This window comes from Schistocerca piceifrons, chromosome 1, assembly GCF_021461385.2.
Source record: "Schistocerca piceifrons isolate TAMUIC-IGC-003096 chromosome 1, iqSchPice1.1, whole genome shotgun sequence".
Taxonomy (NCBI): Eukaryota; Metazoa; Arthropoda; class Insecta; order Orthoptera; family Acrididae; genus Schistocerca; species Schistocerca piceifrons.
This window is the reverse complement of record NC_060138.1, coordinates 835411356-835430368: the sequence shown is the minus strand read 5'-3', so window position 1 is coordinate 835430368 and position 19013 is coordinate 835411356. Positions and strand designations below refer to the sequence as shown.

General features: G+C 41.1%; 1 protein-coding gene across 1 annotated transcript in view; it reads left to right on the top strand.

Annotated features, from left to right (window-relative positions):
* Nucleotides 1–19013, top strand: part of LOC124775489 (peroxidase-like) — a 142404-nt gene that overhangs the window by 55155 nt on the left and 68236 nt on the right. The window contains exon 4 of the mRNA XM_047250325.1: nucleotides 15224–15422. Coding sequence (XP_047106281.1) covers nucleotides 15224–15422 — 199 coding nt within the window. The remainder of the gene's footprint in view (nucleotides 1–15223; nucleotides 15423–19013) is intronic.

The window sequence follows — 19013 nt, the reverse complement described above, 5'->3', positions numbered from 1 at the left end:
GCAGCTACGCCTGGGCAGCGGAGTGCGTAAGCTGCGTCACACGCTGGAGTCCGTAGTCAGCAGGAAGGCCGTAGCTGACAGAGACCGCACGCAGAAGCCGACGTATGACAACCTTGCCTAGGCTGTTGGCCCATCTCAAGTCGTCGAATACCTCACAGAGAAGGACTGTACTCAAACTAGGGACGGCGGTTGTCTCTGAAACAAGCGGTTTTCGGTTATATCGTTTTTTTTTCAGCACCGGTTTAACCAGACTGTTAAAGCTGTTCAAAATAACCAATTTCTGAAAATGTCGATTTTCTGTTTTTTATTCTTATTAAATTTTGTAATAAAGAGTAGAAATCGAACAAAGATTTAAAAATTTTGATTCTCTCTTTTCAAGACAAAATATTAAATGAAATAGGAAAATAAATGAACGTGGATTTTCCGCCGTTCAGTGCTTTTCTTGAAAAGTGGTAAGTCGTTGAATACTACAATAAATCGCCAGTGTTCTTCTATTGATACTAATTTTTGAAATTGTGCTCAAAAGCATGTTCTAATCGAGGATCTAGGCCTACATCTACACGGGCACTCTGCGAATCGCTCTTAAGTGCTTGGCAGAGGGTTCATCGAACCACCTTCACAATAATTCTGGTTTTCCAATCTCGAACAGCATGCGTAAAAACACGAACACCTATATTTTTCCATGCGAGCTCTGATTTCCCTTATTTTATTACGATGATCGTTTCTCCATACATGGGTAGGCGACAACAAAATTCGAAGGAGAAAGTTGGTGGCTGAAATTTCGTGAGAAGATTCCGCGGCAACGAAAAACGCCTTTGTCTTAATGATGACAGTGACACTCTCTCCATTATGTCCCGGTAATACAAACGTGTTGCTCTTCATTAAACTTCCTCGATGTACTCCGTTAACACTATCTGGCAAGGATCCTACACCGCGCAGCAGTACTCCAAAAGAGGACGGACAAGTGTAGTGTAAGTAGGCTCTTCAGTAGTGCTGTTGCATCTTGTAAGTGTTCTGCCAATAAATAGTCTTTCTTTCGCCTTCCCCATAGCATTTTCTGCGTGTTCTTTTCAATTTATGTGGTTAGTAATTGTAATTCCTGTCTATTTAATTTAATTTACGGCCTTTAACTTTGACACTCATCGTGTAAAAGTTTAATGGATTCCCTTTAGCACTCATGCGGATGACCTCACAATTATCATTATTTAGGGTCAACTGCCAGTTTTCACATCATACAGATATCTTTCTTATATCGTTTTGCGATTGGTCTTGATCTTCTGATGGTTTTACTGGACGGTAAACGACATCGTCATTTATCCTTTGTATCTTGTTTTCTTTCTAGGTTCCAAATAACATCTAAAATAAAATTTCTCGTTAAATAGACTGAATTTTCACATTTTCAACATTTATTTATGTTTTTATTTTATGGATTATACAGTATTTTCCTCTGTCTTTGTAAATAACTTTCTGGTTCAGGTATTTCGTCTCTTGTGGGAGAACAAAATACCAGGTCTTCGTGCAAACTTTGCAGTGGGTCACGAAATCAAAGCAAATAATAAAATAAAAATATAAAAAGACGCGAAATCCATTGCTACTGCATGAGAGCACAGCGCGAAGTTAACTTATGAAGATAGTAGACAATGTCCCTGTTTCAGTGTGTGCGCTGCCTGCATCGAACTGAAGACTTCCAAAGTCCACACTCGGCACACTCTACTGATCATTGGCGTCACAGATTCATTGGCGACGTGACTGGCAGCTGATTTACACGCAAGCACGTGACACGTATGCACAACGAGTAGTCGCTTTTTACTAGAAACTCACTCCTGTAAAACAGGGATTTTGTCTCTGTTGATCGAGTGAGGTGGCTAATTAAGACCCTGGACTCGGATTCGGGAGGACGTCTGACCATCCATTTTTTCCCGTTGTATCGTTGTGTTGCTTCAGACGAATGCCGACGTGGTTCTTTGTAAAGTATAAGACCAATTTCAAAAAAATGGTTCAAATGGCTCTGAGCACTATGGGACTTAACATCTGAGGTCATCAGTCCCCCAGATCTTAGAACTACTTAAACCTAACTAACCTAAGGACATCACACACATCCATGCCCGAGGCACGATTCGAACCTGCGACCGTAGCGGTCGCTCGGTTCCAGACTGTAGCGCCTAGAAGCGCTCGGCCACTCTGGCCGGCTAAGGCCAATTTCATTCCCCGTACTTCCCCAGTAACAGATTACACTTTATCTCTAATGACTTCCTCGCCGATGGTACTTTTAAACCCTAACCTTCTTTTTTTCTTTCCAAGTAACGTCTTTTCTCCTGTAACTCATAAAATTTATTCCTTTCTTGGTTTTAAAGAGTAGATAATGTGAGAAAGAAACCTATTCGCATCAACACTTTCCACAGTAGACTCACAGTGCTGCTGCTTATTTCAGTTTTTTTTTTTTTTTTTATTACTTCGTCAGTCTCCTGCATCTCCAGACAACATTGGTAAGAATTGACAACACGTAATGAGATTCTTCTTTCTGTAAGCTGATGACATGTGACAGTAACTTTCCAATATAAGAAACAGATCTCTACAACTTATCTACCCATGCATCTATTCTTGATCGGCTGTGTGACGATTTCTTTACATTTTAAGACGAAGTCACCGGACAAAAAAGTAGTCACCACTAGAGAAATCCGGCGAACAACTGAATGCCCTTTTGGCTATGGTCAGTCACATTCAGGCTGCTGCCTCAGGGTGTAGCAGTGGCGGAGAATCTGGCATGTTGCATGGAACTTCAGGTGTCACTTGTTTTGCCCACGGGCTCTGCTTCCGAAGCATCTCCTAGTGCACCCGTCGCTGTGGATTCGCCCTCACAGCAGGGTGAGTGGCGGGTGGTAAGACATTTGCGTCGCTCGAGGAGGATGGTCAGCGTGGAGGATGTCCCCATGGCCTTGCCCATTCCCTGTGGGTAGACAGGTGACAGCTCCTTCAGCAGGGTTCGAGTAGGCGCACGATGGAAAGAGTTTAATATTTTTCGGGAGCTTCAACGTTAGGTGCTTTATGGAGCCCCTGAGGCTGGAAAGAAAGTCAATATGCACTCGATATGTCTGCTTTGGGGCCTCATCCGAGATGTGGAGGCAGCTTTGCCTGCGACTATCGAGCGTGCAGGGTGCAATCTGCAAGCTGTGGCTCACGTCGGCACCAGTGACGCCTGTCGCATGGGTTTTGAGCTCATCCTCAGTCCGTACAGGCGGCTGGCGGAAGTGGTGAAGACTGCTGGTCTGTGCGTGGAATGCAAGCAGAACTCGCACTTTACAGCTCCCAGAGTTGATCGGAGTCCTTCGATTTGGAGCCAAGTGGAGGGTCTCGACCAAAGCCTTTGTCGACTCTATGACGGTCTTGGCTGCAGATTCCTAGAGCTGAGTTATCTTGTGGAGATTTGTAGAACTCCCCTTGATAGGTCAGGGGTGTACTACACAAAGAAAGCAGCTACTCAGGTACATGGGGGTGTTTAGGCTGGGCGGTAGTTTGAGGTACTCTGATGAACACTCGCCATTGGACACGCACCAAGGGAAGTCAGACAGCGTTTGTCAAAATGTTATCACTAAATTGTAATCGTAATAAAGATGCCGAATTTACTGCCCTCCGGGGAAGTTCTCGCTCTCAAATTATTCTTGTGACTGAGAGCTGGCTGTAACCTGAGGTGGAAAGCTCTGAGATGTTTGGCGTGTCATGGAACGTACAGTGGAAAGGCAGATTAGATGCTGTAGGAGGGGGGAGTGATCATTAGAGTTCACAAAAATGTTGTCTCTATTGAAATCGAAGTCGAGTGAAGTTATCCGGTCGCATATAACAGGTGTAGGTGAAACCAAGTTAATAGTGCATGGGGGCTTAATTAAATAAAATGCAAATATTTTTTCAGTTTTTAGTAGCTGTATGTCCGATTACGCTGTGTCTCGTAATCGGTTGGCCCTGACTAGTATTATTACGCTATCTGACTGCAAAGAACAACAACAAGAATGAAATGAAATTTTTCGTTAACACATTTAATTAATTAAGTTCCCAGCAACTATAAAACCTACAAAACCCAAGCACAAATGTAATTGTTCTGTGTGTGGGAGTGTGACTCAACGTACACATCTGGCACGGTTCTTCTTCAACAAGACAAGAATTTTTAAATACCAATTATGCTGACGTGATAAAAGAAAATTAGAAATACGATAATTGCGTAAGGAAAGCAGAATTACACTCTAATACAAGAACACACGCCAGATGCTTTGTTGACTGAACCTGTAATGACGCATTATTTAGGACACTGAAATAAAAACAAACGGAGTTAGTTACCTCATTTATATTGATGAAAATCACTCTAATCCTTACATTATATCTCAACCAGAACTCTCCAATATCACATCTCAGCAAGCACTGCCTAATAGCACATCTCAACAAACACTCTCTGCTACAACATCTCAACACAGACTACCCTAGTCCTCGACAGGCACTGACTACTACGAGCTCTGGACAAGCACTGACTACTACGAGTTCTTAACAGGCACTGACTACTACGAGCTCTGGACAAGCACTGACTGCTACGAGTTCTTAACAGGCACTGACTGCTACGAGTTCTTAACAGGCACTGTGTAGGCGGCTTAATAATACTCTTTGGCGCAATCTCTGGCGCAGTGGCTCAGTGTAGCCACCTTTCATATGCCCCTCCTCCACAGGCCAGAATTTGATGGTATTTTTGCCAGCATTGGTGGTGAAAATACCACCAAATTCGTCCACAAAAATACAGACAAAAATAAAAGATGATATTAATACCTAAATATCACATAATTAGTTAAAATTTTGGCTTTGTACTGACCTTTCAATAACCTAATATATAAAATACAGTAGGCAATACAAATTCTTTTCATACATGTGGCTTTACATAATAGTTTACACAATACACAAAAAATCAGTTTATACAAATGTTCACATAAAATACTTTTAATTATTAAAAAAAAACAAATAGTCGATAATTCCAGCCCAACAATGGTCAACAGGTGCAAACACCAACAAGTGACATCATTTCAGCAGAAGCAGTCCATCAGTTGCACCCAGCAATGTTGAGCAGGTGCAGACACCAACAAGTGACATCATTTCAGTAGAAGCAGTCCTAATCAGTTGCACCCAGCAATGTTGAGCAGGTGCAGACACCAACAAGTGACATCATTTCAGTAGAAGCAGTCCATCAGTTGCATCCAGCAATGTTGAGCAGGTGCAGACAGCAACAAGTGACTTCGTTTCGGTAGAAGCAGTTCCATTAGTGGCACCCAGCAATGTTGAGTAGGTGCAGACAGCAACAAGTGACATTATTTCAGTAGAAGCAGTTCCATCTGTGGCACCCAGTAAAGTTGAGCAGGTGCACACAGCAACAAGTCACATTAGTTCAGTAGAATCAGTTCATCAGTTGCACCCAGCAATGTTGAGTAGGTGCAGACACCGGCAAGTAGCTTCATCTGTGCACCCAGTAATGTTGAGCAGGTGCAGACACCAACAAGTGACTTCATTTCAGTAGAAGCAGTTCCATTAGTGGCACCCAGCAATGCTGATTAGGTGCAGACAGCAACAAGTGACATTATTTCAGTAGAAGCAGTTCCATCTGTGGCACCCAGTAAAGTTGAGCAGGTGCACACAGCAACAAGTCACATTAGTTCAGTAGAAGCGGTCCATCAGTGGCACCCAGCAATGTTGAGTAGGTGCAGACACCGGCAAGTGACATCATTTCCATAGAAGTAGCTTCATCTGTGCACCCAGTAATGTTGAGCAGGTGCAGACACCAACACATGACTTCATTTCGGTAGAAGCAGTTCCATTAGTGGCACCCAGCAATGTTGAGTAGGTGCAGACAGCAACAAGTGACTTCATTTCAGTAGAAGCAGTTCCATTAGTGGCACCCAGCAATGCTGAGTAGGTGCAGACAGCAACAAGTGACATTATTTCAGTAGAAGCAGTTCCATTAGTGGCACCCAGCAATGCTGAGTAGGTGCAGACAGCAAGAAGTGACTTCATTTCCATACAAGTAGTCCATCAGTTGCACCTAGCAATGATGAGCAGGTCCAGAGAGCAGTCCATGATATTCACTATCACTGATCACACTGTTCATCAGAGTATATAAGCACAAATTGAACATGTCCTTGTGGCACCAATCATGTAGAAAAAGTACAAGTAACAGTCCATAATATTCACTATCCCTGATCACACTGTTGATCAGCAGAAATTAAACATGTCCTAGTGGCACCAATCATGTAGAAAAAGTACAAGTAACAGTCCATAATATTCACTATCACTGATCACACAGTTCATCACCAGAAATTAATCATTCCTAAGTGTCACACATTACGTTGAAAAAGTGCAGGTAACAGTTCATAATGTTTACCATCACTAATCAGACAGTTCAGGCATGAACAATAGTTTGAATACACATACAAATGCTTTTACAATGCTCTTACACTAAACATACAAATTCTAATAAACACACAAATGATGTCAGATAATTGTCATATTAACATATTACAAATACTAAAAAACCAGTAAACCTATAATATTTATGGGTGTCAGTGCAAGCCACTACAAACAAATAAAATAATATTTACGAGATAGGTGGATAGGATTAGGAAAGGAAAACACACAAAACACACTCATTCATCTTTCGTCCACATTAAGTGCTACTGTGTAATTGAATAGTGTTAACTGTGTAAATGCAATTCTGTCAAAATCTGATGTTCGTCATGTGTATCAAGTAGTAGTGGCAGCAATGTATAACAGTCAATAATAGTTAGGTCAACGTCATAGTCATTATGTCAAGTCCAATGTTTGCCAAGCCAGATCAAATGTACTGTTGTTGAACAGCTGTCAGTGAGCCAAGATATGCAAATACTTCCTCTCTTCAAAAAAAAAAGTATATACTGCTTAGTGACTTAACAAAGTGTGTATAGACTATCTTCCTTCTACTTTAGTGTTCTAGTCTGCTATCTTCATCCTCCTTGTTCCATAAGACCAACAAAAAAAAATATGCATCTCACTTACTTTACCTCTTATCCACCAAAATTCCAATAATCATCAACTTCACACAACCTCAATAATACCTCAATAATACCTCTTCAATACGTCGATACATATAAACCTTATTGCCAATATATGCTCCTCACTTACTTTACCTCTTATCCACCAAAACTCCAATAATCATCAACTTCACACAATCTCAATAATACCTCAATAATACCTCTTCAATACGTCGATACATATAAACCTTATTACCAATATCATTTCACTTCCATAACAACTCTTTCCTCTAGTCAGTCTCCTCGAACAAGTACAGATAAAATCCTAATGCAAAATTCAGTTCATCATCCCATACAATCTGAAGGCACATTGTCAACACACAACCTCTGTGTAATCCGTCTGACCCAAATCTTCTACTCATTATGAATTATAAACAAAAGAAATGCATGCATGACCTCTAACAGACTTAGTTCGGATAACTCTCAGTAATTAAGTACGATAACGGAATGTGAATGATCATAATATTTCACAGTGTGTACATCACTTCAAGAATTATGGCAGAAGCAAACATGTGGAGTATTTCTTGTGTCAAGTGTCACTTCCTATTTCAATTTCTCACGAAAAATGCAGTGTAATAATTGTCAATGGTCTAAACCTAGTTTCGGTATGTCATGTCGTTAGCTTCCTTCCTATTAGCATAAAGTTATACAGCTTCCATAAAACCTCAGCTCATGTGACTTCTATGAAGTTTCTTGTACTAATGTCGTTTATGTCGAATTATAGCAGTTCATTTTCTTATCTTAAAAATATAAGGCACTTAGCGTAAGCAAAACAAGCAATTGCGAGTAACTATACCAGTAGAGAACAGAATGTCAACAAGTGGATACAGCACAATTCTTACAACGAGGCTCTGCCAAGCGAACAATCTGTAATCTATACCATAGTGTAGCCTAAACTCTATGTTCGTACACTGTACATCAGCATTGCTATATACCAAATTAAAGAGTAGTTGTGACAACAAACAGAAATGTATAAATATGCAATCCATACACATAGCAGCAAACAGGTCATTAGCATCATATCAGCATAAGCAAATAAATATTCATATGTCATCTTAATATGTAAACATGAAGGCGCAAGCAGATAAATCACAAAGTATAACTTACGTACATATCAGCATAACTAATCAGGTGACAATTATAATTTAAATAAATAAGCACAGCAGGCACATAGTTAAAACGCATGACATCAGTGAAAAAGCAGTGCAGCTAAGCGATGCATAATATATACAAATAACAATCCTGTTCATTAATAATCATTGTCAAAATCAGTTAACGTACGCAAGCACGTCGCTTCAAAAGTAATTTCATAGAACATAAAATTAGCACAAAGTATGAATCACGTAATCGCGAGCAGCAAATTACGTCTAAAGTACGTACCTAAGTGGAAATATGTTACCTGAAAAATAAACTCAGTTAATGGTTACCTTTTTAGTTTATTAGTTTCTTCTTGGAAATTACATTCTTCCTGAAAATTTCTCGATAGCAAGTCCTCTTAACGTCGGACACACACAGAATTTACCTGAAGTTCTTAAATATTTTATACAACCGTATCCTGGAAAATACTGAATGTTAATAACATAATTCATCGAGTCACTATAGCTTTATACTGAATTTAATCGGAGAAATTAAACTGTGTATTTGTTTACGGCTGTCAGTGCATTCGCACTGAGCGCTCGATCAGCTGTAGGCGCGTGACGTAGGAAGTAATTGTTTGCGGTCAACGACTGTCTTGTGCGGCGCGCAGACTTGACTGTTGCTTTGAGTATGTGCCGCCGCCAAAACACAGCGCGGTATCCTTGTACTCTCCGCATGTTTACATGTAGCTGTTAGTTTCTCTAAAGTATGTCATTCCACAAAAATTTTTCAAAAGTATATCATTCCACAAAAATTTTGGAAACTATGAACCTCACGTTTTGTGGTAGGAACAGCATAATTACGAATAGCGTCTAGTTTCTCAGAATCAGGAAGAATACCTTCTGTAGAAATAATGTGACCGAGAAATTTCACCTGAGAACAACCAAATTCAGATTTTTCCAAGTTTACTGTAATGCCAACTCTTGCAAAGACACGTAACAATGAATCCAAAATTTTGTTGTGCTCACTCCAAGAACGTTTAGCAATAAGAATATCGTCAATATATGAAGTAATGTTGTCACGAAGATAAACAGGTAAAATTTCATTCAAACTACGAATGAATGCTGCTGAAGATACAGTAAGTCCAAACGGTAAATTCCAAAGTCACTTTTGGGTAAAACAGTCATATCCGGTTATTGTTTACTTACTCACTTGATAGATTGATAGTCTAAGAGTTGTTTTGACAGATGCAAAGAATAGTAAAAGAGTAGGCAGCGGTACAGAAAACTAAAAGAGACATAGCACCACTACAGCTCGGGGCCCTATGCTCGCTACGGCACATATTCACTTAGAGTAGTGAATCCCCTGAGGACATTAATAGCCGCACATAATTTCTAGTTTGTGACTTTGTGGCAAGTTTGGCGGAAGTGCGTACATAAATTGATCTAGCCATGAACATGGATGTATGTCATTCTTAGAGTTGCGGAAGATCTTAAATTTCCGAACAGTCAAAAAGTGTTTATAGTCAAAATTTTCGCCTCGTGGCGACAAAGACCTACCGCGTCTGTCCCACTCCCAACGTTGATTATTGTCAAGTTCGCGCGCCTGGCGCTCTCTTGTTGCATCACGTAAATGAAACAAATTATTTTCTTCAAACCCTTCTGCTAAACTAACACTTGTCAATTTATCTGAAATCTCTTCAACTCTTTCCGATAAGTCACCTAATTGTTCTTTCTGTTTATTTATGTCTTCCGAAAGTGTGGCGACTCGGGTTTCGGTGCTGTCACATTTAGTAGTTAACTGTTCACACTGTTACGTTAAGTTATTTATTCTGTCATTTGGTGCGGATTCCTCGATTCTTTCAATTATTTCTTCCTTATCGTGTGCACGTTGTAAATTTAACTCTGAAAATTTCTGTGCTATCACGCGATCTTTTTCTTCCTGTTCCCTGCCCTCTTCCTCTTGTCTGATTTCTGTTGAAATTAAGCTATTATTGTGAGCCTTCAAAATCGGTTGTACTTCTTCTCTAATCTCTTTATTTGATTCGTCTTTCATGTATTTGAAACATGTCCCTGTTCGTGAGCCTAACTGTGTTCCCATTGTTCCCATATCAGTTTCTAATTCAGATCGTAACTGTATTTCCATTGTTTCCATCTCGGTTTTACTTGTTCCTATTTGTGAGCCTAACCCTCTTATCACTGCTTTCATCTCAGTTCTAAGTGTTCCTAACTCTGTTTTTAATTCAGATCCCAAATTTAATATTGCACTCATTAACTGCTCCATTTCTTCTGTCGTTAACCATGTAATCTGTGAATTTTCTGATTGAGAAAAATTTTGAACTGTTTCCGGACTATTTTCCCTGCTTATTAAATTGTTTTCAACTCCATTATTCATCATACTGTTGTCCTGTGTTGGCGAGTTCGCCATGTCAACAATTTCGTCATTCTCACTATTCATCATTTTCGCCTTTTTCATTGACCGCGTAATCATTTACAAAACATAAAAAATTCGTCACTGTACGAAAATTACACACAATGACTCTTTATCTCAACAAAACCATTCACACGAGATGTTTCCCTCAAACACGATTAATGAACAATTGAATAATTGCACTAAATTGTCAAACGCGTATACAAGACAACAAATCAAATTCTGAGAAAAAATACCATTAGAAGAATGACAATTACCAAATCCACACATGCAAAATAGACTACAATTACTAAACTCAAATTACTACAACAATACTACGGTCTACTATTTTTACAATCAGAAGAATTCCAAGGGACGATCCGAAGCAGCGGTCGCCACGTGCATGGGGGCTTAATTAAATAAAATGCAAATATTTTTTCAGTTTTTAGTAGCTGTATGTCCGATTACGCTGTGTCTCGTAATCGGTTGGCCCTGACTAGTATTATTACGCTATCTGACTGCAAAGAACAACAACAAGAATGAAATGAAATTTTTCGTTAACACATTTAATTAATTAAGTTCCCAGCAACTATAAAACCTACAAAACCCAAGCACAAATGTAATTGTTCTGTGTGTGGGAGTGTGACTCAACGTACACATCTGGCACGGTTCTTCTTCAACAAGACAAGAATTTTTAAATACCAATTATGCTGACGTGATAAAAGAAAATTAGAAATACGATAATTGCGTAAGGAAAGCAGAATTACACTCTAATACAAGAACACACGCCAGATGCTTTGTTGACTGAACCTGTAATGACGCATTATTTAGGACACTGAAATAAAAACAAACGGAGTTAGTTACCTCATTTATATTGATGAAAATCACTCTAATCCTTACATTATATCTCAACCAGAACTCTCCAATATCACATCTCAGCAAGCACTGCCTAATAGCACATCTCAACGAACACTCTCTGCTACAACATCTCAACACAGACTACCCTAGTCCTCGACAGGCACTGACTACTACGAGCTCTGGACAAGCACTGACTACTACGAGTTCTTAACAGGCACTGACTACTACGAGCTCTGGACAAGCACTGACTGCTACGAGTTCTTAACAGGCACTGTGTAGGCGGCTTAATAATACTCTTTGGCGCAATCTCTGGCGCAGTGGCTCAGTGTAGCCACCTTTCATATGCCCCTCCTCCACAGGCCAGAATTTGATTTCTGTAGAATCATTGAACATATTCTCAGCTTGAATACATTAAACTTTCTTCAGACTGAGAAGCTTATGTCCACGAATCAGCATGGTTTTAGAAAGCATCGCTCGTGTGAAACTGAGCTTGCCCTTTTCTCACATGATAGAACTGAGAGTGAAAGGCAACAGGCATATTCCATATTTCTAGATTTCTGGAAAACGTCTGACATGGTGCCCCATTGCAGGCTGTTAACAGAGGTACGATTATGCGGAGTAAGTTCACAGATATGTGAGTGGCTAAAAGACTTCTTAAGTAATAGAATCCAGCATGTTGTCCTCGACAGCAAGTGTTCGTCAGAAGCGCAGATATCATCAGCAGTGCCCCAGGGAAGAGTGATAGGACCCCCGTTGTCCTCTATACATACATGAATTATCGGCGGATAGGATGAGCAGCAATATGCGGTTGTTTGCTGATTATGCTGTGGTGTACAGTAAGATGGCGAGGTTGAGTGTCTGTAGGAAAAGACGACTTAGACAAATCTGTAGTTGGTGTAATGAACGGCACCTAGCTCTAAATGTGGAAGAATGTAAATTAATGCAGATGAAAAGGAGGAACAAACCTGTATTGTTCGGATACAGTATTACTAGTGAGCTGCTCTACAGAGTCAAGATGTTAAATATCTGTGTGAACGTTGCAAAGCGATATGAAATGGAAGTAGCATGTGAGAACTGTGTTAGGAAAGGCGAATGGTCGATTTCGGCTTATGGGAGAACTTGAGGAAAGAGTGGTTTACCTTTGGTGGAGACGATATATGGGGCGCCGGTGCGACCTATTCTTGAGTACTGCTCGAGTGTTTGGGATCCGAGCCAGGTCGGATTGAAGGAAGACATCGCAGCAATTCAGAGGCGGCGTGCTAGATCTCTTATGGGTTCGAACAACACGTAAGTGTTACGGAGACCCTACGGGAACTCAAATGGTAATTCCTGGAGAGAAGGCGATGTTCTTTCTGAAAACACTACTGAGACAATTTAGAGAATCGGGATTTGAAGCTGACTGGCAAATGATTCTTCTGCCGCCAACACATATTGCACGTAAGGACCACGAAGATAAGGAACGAAAAATTTGGGTTCATACAGAGGCATATAGAGAGTCGTTTTCCCTCGCTCTATTTGCGAGTGGAACAGGAAAGGAAATGACTAATAGTCGTACAGGGTACCCTCCGCCACTCACCGTGCGGTCGCTTTCCGAATATCTATTTAGATATAGATGTAGAAATCATACAAGGATCATTTAATACAGTTAAATTTCGCTCCTGGACTGGATGACCGCTAGAATTCAGTTAGAAAGTGAGTCCACAGGGTTGTGCAGGCTCGTCACATCCAGGTTAATCTACGTGCTGAGGATCTGATGGCTCAGTTCTACCAAATTGCGGGGCTGCTGAGGTCGGTATATTACCTGCTGTTCCATGAATGAATACGTAATCTTGCGGCGATATGAATTAATAGAATCTTCTCGGGCTTCCAGCCGTGTCAGGCGGTTAAAATCCCACGATCTTTCGATCGAGCTCTCCTCGGTTGTTGTCAAGTGGTAAATGACTGCCGTGTCGTTGTGGCCTCGTCTTTATATAACCGCACTGCTGGCTGTGACGTCACTGGTGCTCCCTTCCTCTCCAAATATGGTAACGTTTTTGTCCCGCGTTCATCGCGCCTGCTTCAACGTCGTGATGGCCGGGTCCCAGGCTGTGCTGAGCTGCAAACCGCCGTCCTTATCGTGGTGTTTTTCAGATATTTTTATTTATATGGCTCCTTTTATAAAACCATTCTAAAATCCCTTCTTTCTCACAATGACAGACGTTTCGTCGAGTATAATTCAATGCAGATTTTCCAAAGCGTGTTCTGCCACGGCTACATTTACCGGATAGCGTAGGAGTAAGTACCTCCGTGGTCCATCCGGTATCGCTCCGCAGCGTGTTCTGTTTGGCCGACGTAGTGGCAGCCACACTGACGTGGTATCTTGTACACTCCACGCATTCTGAGCCCTAGATTGTTCTTCACTGGCCTCGTGAAATGTCGTATTTTTTTTCTTGCGGCCTGAACACTGATGAAATGTTGTGTCTTTTCAGGAGCCAGTTAATTATTCCCGACACTGTGCCACAGAATGGCAAAAACACAAATCTTTTTGCTGTCTTTTTCAGAGGTGTTTTTCTTGTACGTCTCACCAGAAATAGCCTGTGCTACGTGGCAGCGGTTGTGGCTATTTTAGAGGAATACTAGTTCTTTTTGGAGGCGGTTTAGTTCCAGTGTCAGATTCTCAGCGTCTGAGACGACTGTAACTTGGTGAACGAGGGTGTTCAGGATGCCACGTTTTTGTGCTGGATGGTGGTGGCTGAGAGTGTGCAAGTATCGATCCGTGTGTGTGGTTTTTCTGTGGACGCTGTGGCTGAGGTGCCCACTGGTTTTCCGGCGAAAGAGGGCGTCAAGGACGGGCAGTGCACCATCTATCTCCGCTTCCATCGTAAACCTACAGTTCCATGTCCCAAGATTTTTTATGAGGTTCAAGTCAGATGATTTTGCAAGCCATTCGGGATGTAATAATGCGGAGGATTGTTCAGAACATTAGTCGCTTATTCTTCCCGCTGAATGAACTTTGCTGCTTTGGTCTTTAGGTACCCGTGTGAGCAGTGGTCTCTTGCGAGGTGACCGACTCAAACGTTCATTGCGTGCCGTTCCTGTTGCAATGTTCTCTCGCTAACAGGTCATGAGGGCCTTTCATTCACTGCCTGCAGCAATTCCTGCCGGGTTTGGAAGCGACTTTTATTCACAAGCTGTGAAACGCGTTTCCTGATCCTCCGATCCAGGATCTTTTTCCTACCACAATTCTGATGTGTTTCGCGATCGCGTATGTTACACCACCGCTTGCAGACACGTTCAACAGTCCGCCATGACACACCAACACATCCAGCACCTTCACACACCGTGGCCATAGGCACGGCCAAACGTGACTGACCCTTTTTGTCACTCTGCCACGTCCTTGGATTTACACATGTTTACGTACAATGCCCGATTGAAACATGAACGTCTCACTGATCGCTACTGCCTTATGCTCAGGTAGAGGCAGTGCGTGTGCGGTTGAGAACGTGACTCGAGTGCTGCGTCATCGGTAAAGGCTATACGATTCGCACGTGTGTGCGCACTGGGATGACAAAGTATTTGTCTGGTGAGCTTATTTTCACAGATGGAAACGCCAAAGTCATTGGATAGCACATATCCATATTCTTAGAACCACAGTACTCTAATAATTTGCGCTCTTTGTTCTTTCCATACTGACTGGTGATGTGTTTGTACAACTTTATTTTTGACTTTATCTTTTAGTAAATGATTTTACAGTATTTTTGGTCTAATTTCCTTCAATATTTTGTACAGAAAGTAAACTTTATTTGCAGATGAATGTTGTCACAGCACATTTAGATCTTTCTCCTGTGTATGACAACAGTGATACAGCTAATAGGAGACTGAGAGAAGGAAGGCGTGGTCGTCTTGCGGTGAAAAAATTCTGGACTGGAGAATTTCTGCCATTGACTCCTAATAGCCCAGCACCCTGTAATTCGAGAAATCCTTCACAAGATTTATGCTTCATGGCCGGTAAGTTAATCGATTAACCGATAATAATTGTTCAGCTTAGTGTCCAAATGAAAAACTATGTTATGGAATAACAAATTACTGTTTGTTCGAATGCGAGGATTTAAAATGGTAAGTTATGGGAAATCACTTATTAACTAACAATGAAGCTTGCTGAGGCTGTGAATATACAAAAATGTATATCAGACTGAAAAGAAACGTAAATAAAATTTGTTATGGTATCACAGAAGTCTGTACATGATAGCATTTGTGAGGAATGACCAAAAGAACGCAAAACATAATTTGATAGTTTCACAGCTGTAATGTATGCCTGTAACCAAAGAGACTGTCAGAAATGAAAATAATGATCGATAGAACACATTCTGAAACCAAATATATGATTGGCACATCAAACACACATCCTGGCTTATCAAAGTGGGTCAAGCAGAACATAAGACGATATGTTTTCGAAACACAGGTTAAGAAACACAGCACCTTGTCTCATTTGCATTCATGTACGGGTTGTCTTGCTGTAAAATCTCAATAGCTTTCTCACTTTCATTACTGATTGTGTAAGCGTGAGTGGGCGGACTGATCGAATGTGTTGTTATAGCAACTGAAAGACCGTTTATTAATAGTTAGTAAGTACTTCCGTGTGAGATATTATAAATATGATCAATTTTACGTGGTGAAACATGCCATTTGTGATAAGGGGGAATGCTTAGGTTTAAACTTCTCTTGATATTGATATAATTAGAGACAAAATGTATGCAACATTTGCTCAGATTTCATTGGAATACCTGTATCGTTAGGGACGTGTAACTGAGAAGTTAATATTATGCATGAGTTTCTGTATGATACAAGAGTTGTGAAGATGAAACAACTTTAAGTTAGAAACTTTCTGCCACATGAATACTGCGTGCCAAACCTGGACTCAAACTCGGAACCTTTGCCTTTCTTGTGCAAACTCAGCTGTCCACGAATGACTGATGACCTGACCTCGCGGCTTTGCTTCCACCATTACATTTGTCCTCCTTTCCTACCTTTGTACAATGTTCCTGCATGTTTTATGGGACTAGCACGCCTGCGAGAAAGAATATCGTCAATGGAGTGTTTGCTGACGTAAGACTTCGTGACAGATCAAAACTCTGTGCCATTGAAAGGTGCTACCGAAAGTAAAGTTGAGACGGTAGATTGTGACTCGTGACTGAATAGCTCAGTCAAAGTATTTGCTCGCAAGAGAAAAAGATTCTGGCTTCGAGTTTTGGTAGGGCACACAGTTTGGATCTGCCAGGAAGATTCAAACTAGCACACATCACGCTGCAGAGTGAAAATACATACTAGGAACTATAATTTGGTTTTAAATATAATTTCTTTTCTGTTACTAATTTTATTTCCAAGAAATTTTATCAAAAAATTTTTTAATTATCTACTTGATCAGTTCTTATTGATAGAAAGTAAGTATCAGTAGAAAATAGTAAAGATTGTTTCTTTTATCTGTTACCGACCGTAGAAATCAACTTACGGCACATCTTGATAGTAAAATTCATAATGTAATAATAATTAAACTCTACATTTAACTTACTGTACTTTGATATTTTCGTTCAAAGAAATGCCTGCAAGGTGTCCATTTCAAATCTCACAAATAAATTTGAGTACTTTAATCTGTAGCCTATCAGTTGCAGTATTTTAATGATTCTTCTGTCTTCAGAGTTGACACTGGTAAAGGAAAGCAGTCGTCTTCCAACTTCATATACGTGGTTTTAGACTCTAGTCCCTAAAAAGAACTAAAACTTAACAGTTCCGCAGTCACTTAAATAACAAAGTTTTATAGGTGTAGAGCCATATCATGATTTAAAATAACTGCTATTGGGTGGATAAAATCACCACAGTGATCGGTGACACTTGTCTGCTTTATTAAGTGAATGAATTTTTACGCCTGGTACAAAGAACTGGGCGATGTCATTCATACGTAGCGGAAATAGTAGAGGATCCTTGAACAAATCTTGTGGAACACACTGTGTGTTTCGTCTCTCTACAAATCAAGTGTTTCTCTGTAAATTACATGAATTATTCTGCGTAAATATCTACGTAATTTTTCTTAATCGGAAAATAAATTAGTCATGTATTGCCTTCTTAATGACCTTGACTACAAACTTTACTTATAGCTTCCTTATTTAATATTCAGATATGAAACTGAAGCTAGTCATTTAGTTATAGGTGTCATTACGGTGACATTAGTGCGATAGGTGTCTGCCCCCGGTAGCTGAGTGGTCAGCGCGACAGACTGTCAATCCTAAGGGCCCGGGTTCGATTCCCGGCTGGGTCGGAGAAATCTCCGCTCAGGGACTGGGTGTTGTGTTGTCCTAATCATCATCATTTCATCCCCATCGACGCGCAAGTCGCCGACGTGGCGCCAAATCGAAAGACTTGCACCAGGCGGGCGGTCTACCCGACGGGAGGCCCTCGTCACACGCCATTATTATTATTATTATTAGTGCGATAGGTGCAATGTCTAGGAAATTGGAGATGGTTTCAAATCAGGGAAAAGCCTAGAGCATCCGCTGGTATAACGAGACTCAGTCATTCACAACCACACAAAGTAAATTCCGTGCAACCCGATATCAAAGTCATATCGATCTGCCACGAATTATCAGAATGTAAACCTTAAACAGAAAGAATGGAAGCAATAGGACAGCTGCTTTTTCGAATTTTCAAGCAATCTGGCCGGGGGAATGCACAGGAATTACTACTTCAAAAAGTTCTGGATATGGCATCTTACAAAGGGTTTTGTCTCTGGTACACAAAGTGCAAACAGTTCGCATTTTATAGACTGTTGGCACCGTGAGAAGCTCCTCTTGGGGGCGCGCAATCCGTCAAACTGCACGGAGCGGCACGCCTCAACTCTAAGCTGGCGCAGCTGTTGCTGTGAACAGCTTTGATACTGCCGCTACTTCTACTGCCAGTGCCAAGCCGACAGAAGTGTGCTGATTGTTGAAACACAGCGACTGGCGGTTTGGCAGGTCAGCAGCGCCTTGTGAAGACCCCATTAGAAGCAATGTTCCGCCAGCGGTGGCCCAGTGCGGCGACTACTGTGTGAAACTTGGTTTGGGAGTGAGGGGGATGATGGAAGGTAGGGTGGGAGAGTAACAGGTGCGAGCGAGTACACAGTTCGGTTAAGCGGTCGTTCGGTTGACCGACGTTCGAATAATCGACGCTCTACTGTACAGGGTGATTCAAAAAGAATACCACAACTTCAGGAATTTAAAACTCTGCAACGACAAAAGGCAGAGCTAAGCAATATCTGTCGGCGAATTAAGGGAGCTATAAAGTTTCATTTAGTTGTACATTTGTTCGCTTGAGGCGCTGTTGACTAGGCGTCAGCGTCAGTTGATGCTAAGATGGCGACCGCTCAACAGAAAGCTTTTTATGTTATTGAGTACGGCAGAAGTGAATCGACGACAGTTGTTCAGCGTGCATTTCGAGCGAAGTATGATGTTAAACCTCCTGATAGGTGGTGTATTAAACGTTGGTATAAACAGTTTACAGAGAATGGGTGTTTGTGCAAAGGGAAAAGTTCTGGATGGTGCTACTGTAACTGGGCTACAGTATCTG